This window comes from Cnephaeus nilssonii (assembly GCF_951640355.1).
Source record: "Cnephaeus nilssonii genome assembly, chromosome: 6".
Classification (NCBI taxonomy): Eukaryota; Metazoa; Chordata; class Mammalia; order Chiroptera; family Vespertilionidae; genus Cnephaeus; species Cnephaeus nilssonii.
This window is the reverse complement of record NC_137077.1, coordinates 78,938,911-78,961,482: the sequence shown is the minus strand read 5'-3', so window position 1 is coordinate 78,961,482 and position 22,572 is coordinate 78,938,911. Positions and strand designations below refer to the sequence as shown.

At 35.9% G+C, this 22,572-nt stretch overlaps 1 protein-coding gene across 3 annotated transcripts in view; it reads left to right on the top strand.

Annotated features, from left to right (window-relative positions):
- Window positions 1–22,260, top strand: part of MGAT4C (MGAT4 family member C) — a gene marked incomplete at its 3' end in the record, with an annotated part of 434,464 nt that extends 412,204 nt beyond the window's left edge. The window contains exons 1-4 of one of the 3 annotated variants that reach the window (XM_079775965.1): window positions 5,817–5,843; window positions 7,312–7,464; window positions 15,618–15,765; window positions 21,119–22,260. In XM_079775965.1, the coding sequence (XP_079632091.1) occupies window positions 7,318–7,464; window positions 15,618–15,765; window positions 21,119–22,260 (1,437 nt within the window). In that variant the 5' untranslated portion in view covers window positions 5,817–5,843; window positions 7,312–7,317. Of the gene's footprint in view, window positions 1–5,816; window positions 5,844–7,311; window positions 7,465–15,617; window positions 15,766–21,118 lie in introns of those variants that run through there. The other 2 variants (XM_079775963.1, XM_079775964.1) reach the window with 2 other exon arrangements.
- Window positions 22,261–22,572: the final 312 nt, after the last annotated feature.

Genomic DNA, 22,572 nt, shown 5'->3' with positions numbered 1-22,572 from the left:
TAATTAGAAAATGTCATGAAGAGACAAAGAAGCTTTCAGCATTTATATACCTGTAGACAAAGAAACACAAAGGACTAGTTTTTCCCCATTTTAGAAAAGGATAGAGGTTTTTCTCATTTGAGGACCCCTTCCCAGTGGATTCCCATTTGGGACTACCTCCCCAGGGGAGTTTGTGTATGATTCCACACGTTTGCTTAAAATATTTTGGTCTGAGAATTTTATTCTTCAAACCTCAGAGGACAATACCCATGAAGAGAGTCCAAGCTTGCCATTTTAGGTATAAGCATAATGCCCTCAAGATCCTTTCATGTCTTTCCAAATGGCAGAATTTTCTTTTTTTAATGGCTGAATGATATTACTGTGTTTGTGTATGTATGCACACATTGTGTATATATATATATATATATATATCCCATTTTTTTATCCATTCATCTCTTGATAGATACCTAGATTGTTTCCATATCATGGCTATTGTGAACAATGCTGCAATAAACATGAAATTGCAGATTTCTGTTTGAGATAGTAATTTTTTTCCTGCAGATATATACTCAGTAATGGAATTGCTGGATCATATGGTAGTTTTATTTTTATTTTTTGAAGAACCACCATACTGCAGTTTACATCCTACCAACAGAGCACAATGACACCCTTTTCTCTACATCCTGCCAACAGTAATCTCTAGTCTTTTTTATTTTATTTCTATTCATTGAATCTATTGGGGTGACATCTATATATATAAAAGCCTAAGCGACCGTTATGATGGAACAACTAGAACAACTGGAATGACCAGTCACTATGACGTGCACTGACCACCCGGGGGCAGATGCTTAATGCAGGAGCTTCCCCCAGCCTGCAGGCCCCGATCACCAATGGGGCCTGCCGGCTAACCTCCTGGTCCTTCCCCCTGGCCGGCAGGTCCCGATCACCTGATCGGGGCTGGGCCCCCAGGCTGGGACATGGAACCAGGGGTGGATGGTGGTAGACATGGCCCCTTTCCCAGGGCGTCCAAGGGCCGGCTCCCTCCTCAGGGTCAGAGGCCAACCTCCCAGGTCTGTCTCCCTGTTCCTCCCCCGGCCAGCAGGCCCCAATTGGCCCGCCGCCTGCCTGCTGTGGTGGCAGTTGGCCCCTCCCCCCAGATGGCAGGTCCTGATTGCCCAATCATGGCCAGGCCCCGGGCTGGGATGGGTAACCAGGGGTGGGTAGTGGCAGACATGGGAGGTGAGGGAAGGAGGAGGGGAGGAGGCAGGGAGGCAGGGAAGCAGGGAAGCAGGGAACCACGTGGTAGTGGTGCATGGGCAGCGAGGGAAGGAGAAGGCAGAAGGCGGGAAGGCAGGAAGCCTGATGGCCCTGATTGCTGGCCAAGCCTAGGGACCCCACCAATGCAAGAATTTCGTGCATCGGGCCTCTAGTTGGTTAAAATTACATAGGCTTCAGGTATGTAATTCTATAATCCATCATCTGTATATTATATTGTGTGTGTTTTTATAATAGCCATTCTAATGGGTGTGTGGTGATAGCTCATTGTGGTTTTTATTTCCATTTCCTTGATAATTAGAGATGTGAAACATCTTTTCATCTATCTATTAGCCATTTTTTTTTTTACGTCTTTAGGAAATATATATATATTAATATCCTCTGGCCATTTTTAATCAGATTATTGGCTTTTTGCTTTTGAGTTGTATGAATTCCTTATATATTTGGGATTATTAACCTCTATCCACATTTATGGTTTAAAAACATTTTCTCCCATTCTTTGTGTTGTGTTTTCATTTTGTTGATTGTTTCTTTTTTTGTGTGTTAAATCGATTTTTACTTGGATTTCAGGGTGCGGCAAAAGAAGGCTTACAGTTGTTCACATGGAAAATAATACAGTAATTAATAAATCATAATAATAAAATAAACTCTGTTTCATATACTCACAACTGTAAACCTTCTTTCACCCCACCCTGTAGTCTACTTGTTTATCTTTTGCTTTGTATTTATATTTTTTGGTGTCACATCTAGTGTAAAAGAAATTTTTCCCTATGTTTTCTTCTAGAAAGTTTATGATTTCTGTCTTACATTTAAGTCTTTAATCAATTTTGGGTTAATTTTTTATGAGGGGTGTGAAGTAAGGGTCCAATTTCATTCTTTTGTATGTGAATAACCAGTTTATTGAAAAGACTATCTTTTCTTCATCAAATATTCTTAGCTCTACTTTCAAATATTTGTTGATTGTATATACATGGGTTTATTTCTGGCCTTTGGATTGTTTCATTGGTCTATGTCTATTTTCATGATAATACAATACTGTTTTGATTACTATAGCCTTGTAATATAGTTTGAAATTATAAAGTCTGATGCTTCTAATAGTTTTGTTCATCTTTCTTAGGATTGCTTTAGTTTTGGGGGCCTATCGTGGTTTCACAAGAGCTGTAGGATATTTTTCTATTACTGTGAAAAATGCTATTGGAACATTGATAGGAACTGTACTCAATCAACAGATGGCTTTGGACAGTATGAATATTTTAACTATATTGATTATTACAATTAATGGACACAGTATATCTATTTGTTTGTGTGTTTGTTTTGTTTTTTTCAATTTCTTTTATCAATGCCCTGTCCTGTATTTTAAAAATTGCAAACTGCCTCCTGGCAGTTGATTTTTTTTCTTTCAGGGATCATTGCCCTATGTTGCCTGTTGCCCAGTATATAAAAATACCCATCATCAACTATGAATGACATACAGTTGTTTTTGGAAATTCAAGGGAAAAACTTAAATATTTTTGTTTTGATTACCAACTCTAGGGTCAGAAGGTGATTCAAGTATCACATCTAATTGTACAAATAGGTTTCCTGCCTTTTCTTTTTATCATCTTCTTATTATTGTAATGTAATCATAAATTTGTATTAATTTAATATTTTAGTATTATTCATAGTCATTTTTATAATTTCTTTTTCCCTATTTTTTTAAAAAATGAAAGCCTCTTAAATCTGTTTTATGTGTCCTTTATATATACTCCCATTAATCTTTGAAAGTCCTCTTGCTTTATAGCACAACAAAATTATAGTGTAATCTGAGTCCCTTCCCTTACTTACAATAAGCTATTTTTGTTTTGTTTGTCCATATATTTTTTCCTGAATATTTATTTGTATTTCTCTAGACCCAGGTGATTCTTTGTATAAGGCAGGAGAGGAGTTTCTTTGTATTATTTGCTTCCTTAATTTGTCTTTTACTGGGGTGTAGTTTGTTTAAAAACTGACATATTTTTATCTTTTTTTCTGATCTTTTGTTTACTCTGATTTGGCCTCCTTACCCAATTCTGTTTGTCCTGGGTTTGATTATTTTCACTTACATGTAAACTGAAGCTTGTGCTATTGTCTTTCTCCTATTTATTCTGAGGATATACACAATGAAAGGCTATTGTTTTCTGATTGTTCTGAATGCATTTTGGAGAATTATAACCTGAAGGTTAGATATTAGAATTTGGGTGGGCACCATAATGCCTAAGGACTTCTGCATTTCTTTCTTTGTCAACTCTTTGAAATTACCTCCTGGGGTTTTGTTCTATTTTGTATTATGCTGAGTGCACTACAATATGCCTCCAAAGCACTATTTTTACACCTCTCCTAATATTTGAAATATCATATATCACCTGTCTTCTCCTTATATATTTATGTGTATATTAGGTTAAGTAGATTTAATAAAAAATGTTTTCTCCAAAAATAATTTAAATCTAATATTTAATTTCTATTTTATTCAGCAGATCAGTGCCTCAAATTACTATACCACATATGTTGGATAGTGTGTTGACAATAATATATTTAAAATATCTTATAAAACCTAATTAGTAAATGGTTTATAAATAGTGGTTAATAGAGCAGACTCTGTTCTAAGACTCACTTAGAACTTCGTGAGTTCTAAGATTTAAAAGCAACTGGAATCATCCCTCATAGAGATATCACAAGAAAGCCTTATTTTCTTTCCATTTGTAAAATTTATCTAATATTACTATTGAAGTCTTAGCATATTTATGAAGGCCCGAGGTATCCATGCAAAGTATTTTTAAAGTATAATTGCTGAATCAAAGGAAATGCATGTATTTTATGCTATTGATAAGTCTTTCCAAATTGCTATTTGAGAATATTGTGTCATTTGCATATGATTATATTATAATTCTTTGTATTTCAGGTAATATTCCAAATCTAGATACATTTTTACAATCAGAATGTTGCTTTCTCTACAGAATCATTCCCAGATTACATAATTTTACTTATAATGTTTTGGTTCAAAATTTCTACGTATTTTCTGATTGAAAAAGGTTATAGAAAACATAGATAAGAATATTTTTGACATTTCTCTTAGCAGTACTTTTTCTGATCTATCTCCTTGGGCAAAAGAAACAAAAGAAATATAAACAAATGATGCTTAAAACTAAAAAGTTTTTGCAAAACAAAGGAAACCATCAACAAAATGAAAAGGCAACCTACTGAATAGAAGATATTTGTCAATGATATATCCAATAAAGGTTTAATATCCAAAATTTATAAAGACATGATACAACTCAACAGCAATAAAACAGACATCCAAATTAAAAATGGGTGAAGGACCTGAACACACTTCTTTAAAGAACACAAATGGCCAATAGACATATGAAAAGATGCTCAATGTCAGTAAGCATCAGAGAAATGCTAATTAAAACCACAATGAAATATCACCTCGTATCTGTCAAAATGACTATCATCAATAAGTCAACAAAAGTGTTGGTGAGGATGTGGAGAAAAGGGAACCCTCATACACTGTTGATGGGAATGTGGATTGGTACAGCCACTATAAAAATACTATGAAGGTTGCTAAAAAAATGTAAAATGAAACTGCTTTTTGACTCAGTGATTCCACTTCTGGGTATAAGTCTGAATAAACCCAAACTCAAAAGAATATATGCACCCCTATGTTCAATGTGGCATCATTTACAATAGCTAAGATATGGAAGCAACCCTAGTGTCCATCAATAGATGAATGGATAATAAACCAGTGGTACATATATACAATGGAATATTACTCAACCATAACAAAGAATAAAATTTTACTTTATCAACAGTATGGATAGACGTAGAGGGTATTATGCTAAGTTATATAATTTAGTCAGAGAAAAACAAATACCATATGATTTCACTTATATGTCCAATCTAAATAAATAATAAATAAAATTGAAAAAAATCCATAAATACAGAGAACAGACTGATGGTTGACAGAAGGTTTGAGAGCTGGGGGATTTGAATGAAGAGATTAAGAAGTACAAACTGGTAGTTACAAATAGTCACAGGGATGTAAAGTACCACTTAGGGAAGATAGTCAATAATATTGTAATAATCATGTATGATGCTGGTGGGTACTGGAAATATCAAAGGAAACATTGATAAAGTATATGATTGTCTAACTATTGTGGTTCTATGCTATATACTTGAAACTGATAGAAAATAATATTGAATATAAACTACAATTAAAAAGTAAAATTTAAAGAAAAAGAAGAATGTAAATTATGGGCCTATAAATAAATTTTTGACCCATAAATACAAATTTGAAAGTGACATTATTATAGAAGTGGTATAATAAACCTAAAGAAAAGAATAGATAATTTAATATATGGTGTGGCATACTATAATAGTGTTTACCAATATCCAGTTCTCAATTTTTGGTTACTTTGGAGATTACACTTGTCCACACCCTTGCAGTTGGAAGTTGTGATGTGACCAGTAATTATGGCAATGCACTGTGACTAGAAGACCATGAGCTCTCCATATAGAAAAAATAAAATAAAATTCTTCTATCACCTCATAAGAGGCACAAAGATAAATTCCAGGTATATTGAAAATCTACCCATAAAAAACAAACTCAAAAGATAATAAAAGACATTTTCCATGCAACATTAAAAATGATAGGATTTTTAAAACATTGTATAAAACAATCGCACATTTGTGCAATAAATTTGAATCAAAAATATTATACTGCAAAAAATCATACCACAAAGAGGAAAATATAAGAAATAGTTGAGGAAAATATTTATATATTTTCATTATAAGCAATAATTAGTATATATGTGTGCATTTATATACATATATTTAAAACACCTACACATCAACAAGAAAAATAGAAATAACCCTGGGGGAAAAATATGATTAAAAGAAATGGACAATAATTCTTGATAATATTACCTTTTAAATTCTTCTATTCTCCACCTTTCTTAAGCCTTTTCCTTTATTCCTAATAATCTTTTCTATAATTTGTAAGGATCCATAAATTATTTATTGTATTAATTAATCAAAGAGACGTTGATTGCCAGCTATGTCCTAGACATTGTTCTAAAGGTTTGGGGTACAGGCCTTATATCACATCCTGAAGTTCTTTATGTACATAAATACTTCATTCTAAAGATGAACCCAGAGAAACCCAGCACACAACTCAAAGTGGCACAATTTCCAGAATATGCTTAGTTTTAGACCAAATGATTCAACTAGTCTTTTGATCATTTCAGATATGTTTAGACTTTTAAAAAATGATCATTAATCTAAATGCATCTGTGGTTGGAGGGTAGAAGAGTGAAATAGAAGACATAGAAGAGTGAAATGAAAAAATATTAGGTCCCTACTAATCTTGTTGACTTTAATTTTGCCTTTTTGGAGCTTATAAATTATTATAAACAGCCAAACTTCTAGTTAAAATTAGATCAAGTGGGGCAATGCAGATGTAATACTCTAGGATCTACTCTGATTTAACAAAAATTATTGGAAAAATAAACAAAAATTGTAACTTAGAAGTTCTCAAATACATGTTTGGACTTGTGCCCCAAACTTAACCTCCATTGTCACTTCTCTTTTCTTTCTCCAGATTTACACCCAATAGCTCTTTTCAGTGCGTCTTCAATGCATCTGGCATGAAAATTAGGCTCATAATTTTCTGGTTTCTTTCATTTTCATTACATTATATTACGGGCAGAGGGATATTACTTTAATGTTATATCTCACTAATGAAAGTTGACATGTCTGTTTTCCTCTTTTGTGTTCTGTTTCTCATTAAAGACTTATTTTTTTCTTAAAATATTGTTACCAACATTCATTTGTTCAGAAATAACTGAGATTTTATTTTCATTTTTATTTGCTCCATATTGACATAAACCTGTTTATTGACTTTATGCAATGTATTAAGAATATCTATGCCAATCTTATGTGTAAAAGGGTGAGATTTTATAAATGTCTGGCTCTTGATATATATGGTAAAGAAATATTTTCAACCAAATTAATGGTTAGTAATTATGTGCCTCTTTTCTATAGGAGAGAATGTTTAAATTTCATCAAGTGAAACATATTTTCGAAATACTGGATAAAATGAGATGCCTGAGAAAACGTTCTACAGTGTCATTCTTGGGAGTTCTTGTAATTTTTCTTCTATTTATGAATTTGTACATTGAAGATAGCTATGTTCTGGTAAGTTTTAGAGGTTGTTTGTTTGTTTGTTTAAAACAATGCCTAAATCAACTAGACTTAGTTCATTAGTAACCTAACTTCAATTCCAGGCTGTTAGAATAGCATTATAACATCTATTATCTACCTATTTACTATTTTGTATTTACTTTATATTACCAACTTCACAATTGTTTTATATGGCAGTGCTTTCTTTAGTGCTATATATAGTGATTCAAATATGTATATATAATTACAAATAAGTTAGCTATTATCACTGTGCTGAATTAATTTTATGTAAAACCATTTCAGTATTTGAGCTTTAATTTGAAATATATACAACAAAACAAAATTTGATTAATGACATTACACCTTACTTCCACTATTTTCTGTATTGTTCAAATTAAAAAATCTCATTGTCTAACTAATGATACTAATTATGCTATGTTGCTAAGAAGTAATATTATATTACTAGAGGCCCGGTGCATGAAATTTGTGCACTGGGGAGGGTGTCCCTCAGCCCAGCCTGCACCCTATCCAATATGGGACACCTCGGGGGATGTCCAACTGCAGGTTTAGTCCTGATCCCTGTGGAATTGGGCCTAAACCTGCAGTTGGACATCCCTCTCACAACCCAGGACCACTGGCTCCTAACTGCTCACCTGCCTGCCTGATTGCCCCCTAACTGCTCCCTTGCTGGCCTGATTGACACCTAACTGCTCCTCTGCGGGCCTAATTGCCCCCAAATACCCTCCCCTGTTGGCCTGATCACCCCAAAGGCTTTTATTAGTATAGATATGACCCTGCACATAAAATTTTACTAACCCTGCTTTACAATAAGGGCTTGATGATTGAATCATTAGGACCAGACACCAAGATTTCCTTTCTTTGAATAGTGGAGGGAACAATTATCTTGTCTTTAAGTTGCCCAGAAATTAAAATGAGATAATGACTTAGAAAAGTATAAAAGTATAAAAGCACCATATAAAGACAACTCTTTAAAATAAAATGAAAAACACTATTTTTATTCTCCCCTTCCTTCCTTTACAGCTTTTATTTAAACTTTGAAATTTATAAAAATTTCACTCCAATTTTCATTTCTTTACATTCAATATTATTTTGTATTGCTTTCAGGTTTTATATTAGTTACAGAATAGTTGTTAGACAATCATATACTTTACAAAGTGTTCCCTGATATTTCTAGTACCCACCTGGCATCATACCATCATTACAACACTATTGACTATATTCCCTATTTAAGTGACAATGGGTTTATAGGTTCCTTTCAGTCTTTCTTTCGTGTTGCTCGTCCTTCCTTTTCTTTCTCAATTCTTCCCTCATTTTCTTTATATAGTATCTTAATTGGCCATCAAAGCTCAGTGAAGGCACTGGGACACGCTTCATCCATTTTACAGACCAGGAAACTGAGGCCAATTCCAGTTGGCTGTGGAACTTGACTCAGTACACAGGAAGCCCTCAGAGCCATGCTCTTTGCGCTTCCTAAGGGGCAGCTGCCCAGCAAACAGAACAAATCTTCCAGTCAGGCGTCCGAGCCTCTTTCTCGAGCACCTCTTCATTGGGGATGCTCCACATTCTTTCCTCTCCCCGTCCCCTGCCCCCCATTCTTTACTGCCCCCGCTTCTCCAGAGCAGGTGGAAGGCTTTGCACTCACTGCCTAGGCATGCTCTGCCATGGAGCAGGGCACCACGGGCTTGCTTTTGGGTCAAGGCAGGAGCAGGAGTCACTGCCTCTGAAGTGTGAAGGCTGCCTGAGCGAGGCCCGTTAGCACTGGGAACTTCTCTGAATCACATCAGTCAGTCTAGTACCCTGCAGTGTGACACCCCTCCACTGAGGTGGCTCCACCCCTCAACTCCTGCCTCAGGGGTGAGGGTCCTTGCCCCTCTGCCCGGGAGTCCTTCCATGCCCCTTGATCCCTGGCTGGGCTCTAGTACCCACCTGGCATCATACCATCATTACAACACTATTGACTATATTCACCCGCGTCTTGGGGCCACTGCAGAACCTGTCTCTCTGCAGATGAGGCAGATCCCCTTGGTCTCTGCAAATCTATGAATCTGTGGCCAGAGGCCAGGTCTGGGTCTCAGCAACCCCATGCCTGCAATGTTCCCAGGCACCCCCGGGAGCGGCGGGCGGCAATGCTCCCAGGGACCCCCGGGAGTGGCTAGGCGGGTCTGGCCTCGCCTCCCCGGGGCGGCGATGAACCCGGACCCCTCCTGTGCCGTCTGGTGCTGCCCACCCCACCACCTCCACGGCCATGGACTAGTACCTTGTGGGCAGTGTCTGGCGCTGCCCGCAGGGCCTCCTCTGCTCCCAATGGACCTGTACCCCCAGAAGCAGGCCATGGTGCTGCCCGCCCTGCCTTTGTATGCAAATTAACCACCATCTTTGGTAGGTTGATTTGCATACTCACTCACTCTGATTGGCTGTGGGCATAGCGAAGGTACGGACAATTTACATATTTGTCTATTATTAGGTAAAATATGTGACACCTCATTTAGATTTTATAAAAGGCTAGTGTTTTATATATTTATATTCACTAAAAAGTAATATAGAACCTCAAGAACTAAAGGTATTGATGTTAAGATATTCAATAGTTTATGAAAGATAAATTAATACATAATATATAAATTAATTTTAAGTGGATTATGGAAATATTGAAAATGACTGATTCTGGCTAATAGTGAGAATTTAAATTGTTACTATAATTATCACATCATATCATGTGTGATGAGAATAACATGGACATTATTGCTTATTCACATTTTCTATCTGAGCTGAGCTGAAGATATCTAGAAAAATCTTAATTTTTATGTTATTATTCCTGTTCACACATTTTATTTTATTTTATATATATATATATATATATTGATTTCAGAGAGGAAGGGAGAGAGAGAGAGAGAGAGAGAGAGAGAGAGAGAGAGAGAGAGATCAATAATGAGAGAAAATCATTGATTGGCTACCCCCTGCACGCCCCCTACTGAGGATCAAGCCCACAACCTGAGCATGTGCCCTTGACTGGAATTAAACCTGGGACCACAGACCAACGCTCTATCCACTGAGCCAAACCAGCTAGGGCCTGTTTACATATTTTAGAAAATCAAAACCTTTGGACATACAGAGAACTGAAAGTACACTGAAAAAGTACATCATGCAAGCACACTGAAAGTTTGAATTAATCCTTAGCAAGAGATAATCTGAAAATAACCACAAAGAGTGTGTCCCAATAAAATGTTTTATTTCATCCAATAAACATGATTTATTAACTATCTACTATATATTATTCAATATCCTATGAGGCAACCGTATGACCTTGGTACTTGGATCTTCTTAGAAGGCCTTCTGTAAAGCACTTTGCTTCATTTAGCATTTTTCTTTAATGGTGAAATTCTGCCAGATTTCAATTTCTTGGCTCTACCAGGCCTTTTTCCTTGAAGTATAGGTCTTGATCTCTTGGACCCTTCATTCTACCATTCACAGTCAGTTCACAATGGCTAAAATCACCACACACTGATACAATTCAACTAAGCCTGATTTAGGTAAACAGAGCACTGGAGAAACTTCTAATGATAATCATTTTGGATTTTTTTAAAACATGATTATTAGGTTTATTAGATTTAAGGACAATAGAACAAGGCTCATGTGATCCAGCATTTTTTAATAAAATTAAAGATTATAAATTAACTAACGGAGCTTTTGATGAATTATTTAATTCTATAATAAAACGTTATTTATTGCATCTGTGTCTACAGGTAGAAGGGAATCACATCTTGTAAATCAAACACATGGTATTGGCAGGATGCTTGTAGCCAATGATTTGCTGCATTTATGAGACACTTTTTAAGTGCAATTTTAATGTTTCACTTTAAACAGACAAAAGGTCATTGTGTACATTTTTATAACATCTTTATATCTTTTTGAAATAAAACCTCTTTAAATTCATAAAATTTAAATGCCTAAGGAGTAATAGACTATATATCCATAAGAAGATCAAATACTACAGCCCTGTTTTGTACATGTTCATATCTAAACATAGGTCCTAGCCACCTAAGTTAAAAGGTCTGATTTAAGGATGTAGCTCTTGAAAATCACTTTCTCAATGAATTTTTCTCTAGCTATATTAAGCCTATAGTCAAATTAGCAAATTAGCCCACATATAGAAAAGAAATTAATTTTTATCTTTAAAACCTGAAATTATTCTTAACTGTATTAACTTGGAAAGGGAATTAAAGTGATTTTTAAGTACAAAAACCCCCAATATTGAAAATTCAATGAAAGCATTTTTATTAGTTTAATTTTTCACTATTTATTAGGTGATATTCTCTTCCTAATTCATATTTTGAGCTACATTTTATCCTAGTTCTTAACATGTATAAATATTTTAAACACTTTTAAATCATTAATGTGAAATTATGTTAAAATTATTCTTCCAAAAATGTTGAATATCCTTAGAAAACTAGTCCTCTACTACAATATAATGCAGGTGTTTTGTTGTGTTTTTTTTTCAAAGTTCTCCCTTTTGAACCTTTTATCTGTGCTTATTTCATTTTCATAAAATTATCCGACTTATTTTCTTTCTTGACTCCAAAATGCCACAATGTGTGCGATTTTCTAAGCTTAGGCATGAGTCAGTCTTTCTGCCTTTCTTATTTCAGGGAAAATAAGAGTTATAATTTGGAGAAATCAGACAATTAGAAGTAGTAAGGTCTCTGGAGTTACTTAGCAATTTATACTCTGCTCTTTTGCTAGAAAATGCATTGGTGGCCTGAAATCCTGGGCATATAATAGTTTGGTGTTTTGCTTACATATTAGGGATATAAGTGCCTTTCAGCAGGAAAGGAAGCCAAGCTCAGTATATGAGAGCCAAATAGTATAACGAGGCAAACTAAGTAGAAGAGACACTACCTGCCCAATCAACCTAGCTTCTGGGCTGTGATCATCTTCAAAGTAGCCGGTAGGGTAAATACTAGTATTTAGCCTGTAGCTAGTCCACTGAATTTCATTCCCATCCAGAAAATGATTGTCATAAACTTTTGTCTTATTCTTGAGAAATACACTATAGCTTAGTAGCTATAGAAAGAAGGTATCTAGGGAGATTCTTGCTGTTCAGGTATATGCCTCTGGAAAGGAGTCAACAAGGCTGACTCAGGTGAAAGTTGCATTATTTATTTATGCTGAAAAGTGCAAAGCTTAGTCTTAAGAATTTAATAAAGTTATTTTATATACATTCCATTTTTATTTCCTGCCATGTCCTTCCATCAGGATGAATGCATTTTATCTTATCACAGAAAAATCTGAATTTTTACATATTGAAGATAGAATTCTTAAAGTGATATTCAGTATCCTGCTCTTCCTTTAGAATGTGACATCACCTAAGAGCAGACTGGTACAATGAATTTAGTATTGTCACTACTGTAAGTTTTATAGCTAAATCTTCTAGATCTTATTGATTATGGATACCATTACATTACTATTAAAGTAGTTGATGCTAAATTGAGTTCCAGTTGCTTTTTGGCAATTCAAATTTGTTTATTTTAAAACTTTAATGATGTTCTATAACAGGAGTGGGGAACTTTTTTTCCTGCCAAGGTCCATTTGGGTACTTATAACTTCATTCATGGGCCATACAAAATTATCAACTTAAACATTAGCCTGCTGTTTTTGGTCAAATATTTAATTAATCAAATTAACCTTGATGCCTTGGCAGGGACACACCAAATAATTTTGCAAACCTCATACGGCCCATGGACCGTAAGTTCTCACCTCTGTTTTATAGGTTTTATAAGACAAAGATGAAAATATTTAAATGTAAAGAATTTTAAATCAGATTCAATGGAATTTTAATTAGTATATTTATCAGAAATCTATCACCCAAGATTTAATTTTATATATTTTGAAAGTATAACTTACAGATGGCAAACACATTATAAATTTTGTAATAGACTAAAGTATTTTTTCTTTGTCAAAATTGTCAAGGCAATATAAAATAAAGAAAGATAGTGTTTAACACCAAATATCAGTTCATAAACAGAACTGAATATACAGAAAATATCATCAGAATGAATCTTGGTTTAGCAAGAACCAGATTGTAAGCTCTTTTCTTGTCATTGTATATGATTCTCAACTTTAATTTTTTTAAAAAATTGCAGTCTGGCCATAGATTTAAAAGTTTGGTGAATCACTTTTGCAATTGACATTTGAATTTGATACAAAATAGTAAATGATCCAATTAAGGTAAAATTTGTATTTTAACTTTTACTAATCTTTTAAAACAAAGTTTTAATGAAAGTTTTGTTGACCACAGCTAAATAATAGGAAAATCAAATTTATTTAATGCCTTCACTTTCTTTTTAATGGCTTGCACATACCTGACTTTTTTTCTAATTAGGTTGCCCCCAAACATATTCCATGTGTTGTAAACTACATAGAAAAGCCAAGCAAGTTGTGATTTTGCTAATAATGTACTAGTATAAGCAATAGTCTTGATCAAATGGTGATTAGATAAATTGAAATATACAATTAAACTTAAATTAAAGAAAAGAGAAAAAAGGAAGCTATCAATGGTAACAGTGTGTGTATTTTAGCCAAATAAGAATATATTTTCTTACTTTAGATTGTTTGGCTCAGAAGATAGAGGGTTAATATGATTCAAATGGGGAATTTAATGGCAAGTAGTTTTGCATGAAACTAAAATTAATTAAAGTCAAATTTTAAGATCCTGAAATTATTGTAAAGAATTTGAATTTTAACATGAAGGCAGTGAGAGTTTTCATGTAGGTATTTTTATCAAGATAGTGCCATTATTAATGTACTAGAGGCCCGGTGCACAAAATTCGTGCACGGAGGGGGGTTGTCCCTCAGCCCAGCCTGTACCCTCTCCAATATGGGACCCCTTGAGGGATATCCGACTGCCCGTTTAGGCCAGGATCGGGCCTAAATGGGCAGTCAGACATCCCTCTCACAATCCAGGACTGCTGGCTCCCAACTGCTTGCCTGCCTGCCTTCCTGATTGCCACTAACCACTCTGCTGCCAGCCTGTTTGCCCCCAACTTTCCTCCTCTGCCGGCCTGGTCATCCCTAACTGCCCTCTCCTGCAGGGTTGATCACCTCCAACTGCCCTCCCTTGCAGGCTTGGTCCCTCTCAACTTCCCTCCCTTGCAGGCCAGGTGCCTCTCAATTGCCCTCTCCTGCTGGCCATCTTGTGGTGGCCATCTGTGTCCACATGGGGGCAGGATCTTTGACCACATGGGGGCAGCTATATTGTGTGTTGCAGTGATGATCAATCTGCATATTACTCTTTTATTAGATAAGATAGAGGCCTGGTACAGGGGTGGGGGCCAGCTGGTTTGTCCTGAAGGGTGTCCCAGATCAGGTGGGGGTTCCCTTGGGGTGTTGGGTGGCCTGAGCGAGGGGCCTGTGGTGGTTTGCATGCTGGCCACGCCCCCTGGCAACCCAAACAGAGGCCCTGGTATCTGGAATTTATTTTCCTTCTACAATTGAAACTTTGTAGCCTGGAGCAGAGCCAAGCCTGGGGCTCCCTCCGAGGCCCGCAGCCATTTCTGTTGGGGTTATAATTGAAACTTTGTTGCCTTAAGCGGGTGGGCCCGGCCAGGGTTTGTGGAAAGCTTTGCTTCCCCTGTTGCCGGCGGCAACCCTGGCCTGCTCTCTCAAGCTCCATTCTGCCGCCATTTGTTTGAATTTGTTTACCTTCTATAATTGAAACTTTGTAGCTTGAGTGGAGCCTTAGGCCTGGCAAGGGCAGGCGGAAAGCTTGGCTTCCTCTGTTACCTAGGAAATCTTGCTCTCTGTGGCTGTAGCCATCTTGGTTTGGGTTAATTTGCATACTCACTCTGATTGGATGGTGGGTGTGGCTTGTGGACGTGGCTTGTGTGTTGGAGGTATGGTCAATTTGCATATTTGTCTATTATTAGATAGGATGCTATAGAAAAGCAAATGTAATTGTAGTATAACTAGTAGAATAGAGTAGAGAGAGCCTGGAGCAGAGACTCTAGGTTGGAATCCAGGTGAGAAATCATGACCTACAGAGGTGCCAGTAATTAAGATTTATATAGCATGCATATTATACATCAGGAGAAACTTTTTTAACCCATGACCATCTATTATTTATTTATTTCCTCTGCCTCTTTCTTGGCATTCAGGAAGGAGACAAACAGCTTATAAGGGAAACATCCACACATCAACTGAATTCAGAACGCTATGTGCATACTTTCAAAGATTTATCCAATTTCTCAGGGGCCATCAATGTCACCTATCGCTACTTAGCTTCTACTCCTTTGCAAAGAAAGCGTAAGTATCCTTATACTTTTAAATCAGGAATACATAAAATATTTTGTTTTAAAAAATGATGATTTGCTTCATTTGTATGGCAATACAAGTTTATAGAATTTACTAACATAATACATGTTGGGAAAATTGTTCAATTTTTCCTCAGAAATTACAATCACTCACTGATCCAATTCTATTAATTAAAAAAAAAATAATGCCTCACTGTAGGACCATGTAAAGAGACTAGGAAAAATCAAGTTATTTTATTTTACTTATTTATTTATTTTTTTTACACCTTTTAATTTTTATTGTTAGTTTTTTGTTGAATTTATTGGGGTGGCATTAGTTCACAAAATCATACAGAATTCAAGGGTACAACTCAACAAAACATCTGCACACTGCGTCATGTGCCCAACACCCCAAGCAAAGTCTTTATTTTAAATTTTAAACATTGTCTTTAAGAAATAACTGTTCCCATATTGATATTCCCATATTTCAAACTTTAATGGTTTGGTTTTTGTAACATGCCACTAGTTTTGAATTTGTGAAAATCATTGTATCTGTTTCCTAAGGTACTATGTAACAAATTGTCACTAACTCAATGGTTTAAGTAAAACAACAAAAATTTATTATCTCACAATTTTGGAGGCTTGTGGTAGCATAACCACAATCCCTGCCTTTACCGTCACATGGCCTTCTTCCTTTTGCCTCTCTGTGTCTCTCTATAGCCTCTGCTCTCCTTATAAGAACATTAGTCATTGAATTTATGGACCACTCTAAATCCAATTTAAGTTCATCACAAGATCCTTAACTAATTACATCTGCAAAGATTCTACTTCCAAATATGGTCACACTCTGAGTTTTCAGGTAGACATGAATTTTTGGACGAAACTATTCAACTTACTACAGGCAATTTGAATCCATGAAGTAATATACTACATTTCACTGATTTCAAGATATCATGGATTACAGAAAGTATCATGGCCTAACTACTGTACCACTAAGAAAATATAAGTATCAGTTTTAATTGTAAGATGCTGCCCAGCAAGTGTGGTTTAGTGGGTGAGCATCGTCTTATGAACCAGAAAATCATAGTTCAATTCCAGGCAGGATATATGCCTAGGTTGCAGACGGAATCCCCAGTGTGGAGCATGCAAGAGGCAGCTGATCAATTACTCTCTCTCACCATTGATGTTTCTTTTTTTTTTTTTAATCTTTATTGTTCAGATTATTACAGTTGTTCCTCTTTTTTCCCCCCATGGCTCCCCTCCACCTGGTTCCCACCCCACCCTCTGCCCTTACCCCCTCCCCACTGTCCTTATCCATAGGTGTATGATTTTTGTCCAGTCTCTTCTTGCACCCCCCACATCCCTTTCCCCACAAGGATTGTTAGTCCACTCCCTTTCTATGCCCCTGATTCTATTATATTCACCAGATTATTCTGTTCATCAGATTTTTTATTCACTTGATTTTTAGATTCACTTGTTGATAGATATGTATTTGTTGTTCATACTTTTTATCTTTACCTTTTTCTTCTTCCTCTTCTTACAGAATACCTTTCAGCATTTCATATAATAATGGTTTGACGGTGATGAACTCCTTTAGCTTTTTCTTATCTGTGAAGCTCTTTGTCTGGCCTTCAATTCTGAATGATAGCTTTGCTGGATAGAGTAATCTTGATTGTAGGTTCTTGCTATTCACCACTTTGAATATTTCTTGCCACTCCCATCTGGCCTGCATAGTTTCTGTTGAGAAACCAGCTGACAGTTGTATGGGTGCTCCCTTGTAGGTAACTAACTGTTTTTCTCTTGCTGCTTTTAATATTTTCTCTTTGTCTTTGGCTCTTGGCATTTTAATTATGATGTGTCTTGGTGTGATCCTCTTTGGATTTCTTTTGTTTGGGGTTCTCTGCGATTCTTAGACTTGTAAGTCTATTTCTTTCACCAGGTGGGGGTAGTTTTTGGACATTATTTCTTCAAATAGGTTTTCAGTATCTTGCTCTCTCTCTTCTTCTGGCACCCTCATAATTTGGATGTTGGTACACTTGAAGTTGTCCCAGAGGCTCCTTACACTGTCTTCATATTTTTGGATTTTTTTTGCTTTTTGCTTTACCGGTTGGGTGTTTTTTGTTTCTTTGTATTTCAAATATTTGACTTGATTCTTGCGATCCTCTAGTCTGCTGTTGGATCTCTGTATATTATTTTTTATTTCAGTCAGTGTATGCTTAATTTCTAGTTGGTCCTTTTTCATATCCTAGAGGGTCTCGCTAAATTTATCAGCCTTTTCTAGAAAATTTTTGAAAAACCTTAAAACTGTGGTTTTGAACTCTATATCCAGTCATTTGCTTTCCTCCATTTCTTTCATTTGTGACCTCTTTCTTTGTCTCTGCATTTTGGCTGCTTCCCTGAGTTGATAGAGTGGCTTTGTGTGCTAGGTGTCTTATGTAGCCCAGTGGCTCAGCCTCCCCAGTTACCTGAGGTGGACACTCTTGGTGCACCTCTTTGTGGGCTGTGTGCACAGTCTTGTTGTAGTTAAGCCTTGATTGTTGTTGGTATCACTGGGAGGAATTGACCTCCAGGCCAATTGGCTGTGAGGATCAGCTGTGTTTATGATGGGAGAACTGCTGTGCTGGAGACACCCTTATGAGGCAAGACTGGCTTCAGTGGGGCTTTGGTACTCACTGAGTCTGCCCCCTTAGTGTGTCCCTTATAGATCTGAGAAGTTGTAATCTGAATGGTCCTACTCTGACCCCTGGGTACACTGGCTCTTGGATCTCTAAGGAGGTGCAAATTTAGCCTCTGCCTGAGGCCACCCAGCAGGAGCTATGGAGAGATCTGCAGATTCCTCTTCTATGTTTGGGTTTTGGAGGTGCCCAGATGAGGTCCAGCTGTGAAGCAATGCAAGTTTCTGTGGGGCCTTGGGCCTTCTTTTGGAAATTCTGGGTCTCTCTGACTCAGCTGCAGTTTGATAGGTAAGTTTAGATTTCAAAGGACCAGGCCATTCATATGCAAAAGCCTCTGCGCACAGCTTGGATGGGGCAGAGTCTCAGGGCGGAGCAAATAGCAATGGCTTCCCGTCAGCCCTGCCCAAAGAGGCCCCTGGGTCTCAATGTCCCTGGGTAATCACTGCAAGCACCTCTAAGAGAAAGCCGCCGTCGAGTTCCTCCTGATGCCAGACAGTCCAGGTTCTCCCCGTATGAGTCTGGGTCCCCAGAGTCTCGCCCAGAACTGGAGTTCAGAGCAGTCAGGAGCTTGTGTCTCCCTGCAGCTTGAAAAAGCCAGCAGCGTACTCAATTGCCAGCCCTCTCCACGTGCACCTCTGTACCTCTGCCTTTACTTCTGTAGCTCCTCTGAGTCTCAGTGTGCTTTTCTCTTTCCTTCTAGTTGTAGAATTTCCACTCAGCCAGCCTTCCTGTGGTTCTGGATGATGTCTGTTTTGTCTTTTAGTTGTAGTTTTGAAGTGGTTGTGTGAGGCAGCAAGTTCAGGTGTTTACCTATGCCGCCATCTTGGTTTCTCACCATTGATGTTTCTATTTCTCTATCCCTCTCCCTTCTCTCTGAAATCAATAAAAATATATTTTTAAAAATAATAAAATAATTGTAAGATGTCATCAGTCATAACATGCAATCAGATTTTAAAGTATTTCTGTATGAAAAATGTGAATTTTAGATTCAATGAAATACAGTGATATCATGAACTTCTTAATAGGTTGCATGGAGACCACAAAAATTTAGTCCCCTGTTCAGAAGTGTTTATACAAGTGAATTTGTGATCACCAGGTGAGGAAATTGTAATTTAACTCAGATTTCTTTAGGTCTTTTGTTCATTCTACTATTTCAAATATCTACTGATCTTAAGCTTCTGTCCAATTGCATAAGACTGCCACTATTTGTGATCTACATTTGTTTCACCACCTTTGATCAAATATTACTCATTTCCATTTATCCATGTTAATTTTACTAATGTATATTGACACACATGTCAAATGCTTTATAATAAGGAGGCAATATAAAACAGAAATAAGGGCAAAACAGTTTGAATCATTCCACTTACTAGGCATTCCACTTTGCAAAGTTACCTAATCTTACTGTGATTTAGTTTTCTCAGCTATAAATCAGAAATAATACATACGAAGCTATCCCAAAAGACTGTTAGGAATATTAAGATGAATATTCTAGTAAAATGCATAGCCTTCTGTCTTTTATGTAGAACGTGTTCTATAAGTATTGCCAATATTGAGCGTTATTAAAGGCTGGTAGTTTTAATTTAATGGTACAGATAACATATTGGATTTTCAGTGGAAGTCAGGGTTCTAAATCAGGTATTTAAACAAAATGTGTAAATCTCTCCCTCTCTGACAGATGAGTAAGAAAGATTTTTCTGGGAAGGGCTTTTTTCAATTCTGTGTAAATTACATTATGTAGGTGTCTGCATTAAAACAGTGATCTTGGTGAATATAAACGTTTTCCTATTTTTCAAGTGCAGTTCTGAAATTTTATTCAGTTCTCAGTCATGGTGAAAATGAAAACTTTAAAAAGTGAAAATATTTCAATAGAAAGACAGATAACACTTCTCAGAGGCAAACTGCCACTTCACCAGGTTTTATTTTATTTGTTAAAAATATCCAATTTCTAATTTTAGATTTAAGTATCTGAATAAAAATTTTTCCAGATCAAGTTAACATAAAATGTGTTTCAAAATAGTAATATTAATGTCTTAGAACAATGTGTCTTACGTTTGAACTATAATGCAATTTTTCAAAATTAGCTTACACTATTGTTTGCATTTTAATGAACATACTGGATAAATTTCAAATTAAAGTTTTGAAGTCCAATTATGAATTCTTCTGATATAAGATAATACTGTGATCAAAGAAAAATGAAAATATGTGTCCTATGGAAAATTTAAGACAATTAAAAGAATGAGTTACTCTTAATTTTCTTTTTTTCATAATTTGAGACTAGTTTGTCACACTTAACTATGAATTTCCTTCTTCTTTTGTAGTATTTTTTTAAATAGTGTGGATATTACCTAAATATCTATCTTCTCTAAGGAGTATAATGAGGACATTAAGCTACAGAACACTTTAAACCATATTTTTCATTTCATAGACAAATGTTTACAGCAATAGGACTCATATCATTGTGCTTAAGATGCAATTTTCCATAGAAAATATCAATTATGTATAAACTACTATAGTTTTTGTGTGTTTAGCATAATATTTTAATCACAAAATGTTCTATACATAATCATTTACTAGATTTACTTAATATAGTAGCAGGCATAAGGGGGAAATAACATTTTGTTTCTTTTTATATGTTACTCAAAACCTATTTTATGTTTAATTTGTCATCCTTCTGCATTCTTTGCTTAGGGTTTCTTACAATTGGACTTTCATCAGTGAAACGAAAGAAAGGAAACTATTTACTTGAGACAATCAAGTCAATTTTTGAGCAGTCCAGCTACGAAGAGCTGAAGGAAATCTCAGTGGTGGTTCATCTGGCAGACTTTAATTCATCCTGGCGTGAGGTCATGGTCCAGGATATTACACAAAAATTTGCCCACCATATTATTGCAGGAAGATTAATAGTGATACATGCTCCAGAGGAATATTACCCAATCCTGGATGGCCTTAAAAGAAATTATAATGATCCGGAAGATAGAGTCAGATTTCGTTCCAAGCAAAATGTAGATTATGCTTTTCTGCTTAATTTTTGTGCCAATACATCAGACTATTATGTAATGCTTGAAGATGACGTTCGATGTTCAAAAAATTTCTTAACTGCCATCAAGAAAGTCATTACATCCCTAGAAGGAACCTACTGGGTAACTCTTGAGTTTTCTAAGCTTGGTTACATTGGAAAACTTTATCATTCACATGATCTCCCACGTTTGGCCCATTTTTTATTAATGTTTTATCAAGAAATGCCTTGTGATTGGCTATTGACTCATTTTCGGGGTCTGCTGGCTCAGAAAAATGTGATCCGTTTTAAACCATCTCTCTTTCAGCACATGGGTTATTATTCATCCTATAAAGGGACTGAGAATAAGCTGAAGGATGATGATTTTGAAGAGGAGTCATTTGACATCCCTGATAACCCTCCTGCAAGTCTGTATACCAATATGAATGTTTTCGAAAATTATGATGCCAGCAAGGCTTATAGTAGTGTTGATGAATACTTTTGGGGGAAACCACCTTCAACAGGAGACACCTTTGTGATTGTTTTTGAAAATCCAATTGTAATTAAAAAAATTAAAGTGAGTACTGGAACAGAAGATCGGCAAAATGACATTTTACATCATGGAGCCCTAGATGTTGGGGAAAATGTTATACTTTTCAAACAAAGTAGACAATGTGATACTTATATAAGACTAGGGGAATTCAAAAATGGAAACTTTGAAATGTCAGATGTGAATCAAAAAATTCCATTTGATATAAAGTGTATAAGGATATACATTACGAAAACACAGAAAGAATGGCTGATTATTAGGAGTATTAGCATTTGGACTTCTTAGTCAATTAAATCAACATGTCCAGTAACTGAAACAGGTCTTCCTGTTTCCTTTTTTTGTTACCTTCCTCTTTTGCTACCTTTGTCCTATGGAGGTAAAGCAACAGATGGGATATTTTAAACGAAAGGTCAATCATCTTGGCAGTTGTGATTTACATATTGTCATCATAATTTTACTTAAATATCCACTTGTATTTATTTCCACTTCTGGAGTTGAATATATAAATTCACAGTTAATGCTTTCATTTATATTTTTAATGTTATGTTAATTTCAAAATTTCAACTGAATGTCAAAAAAGGTGGCATGAAGGGTATA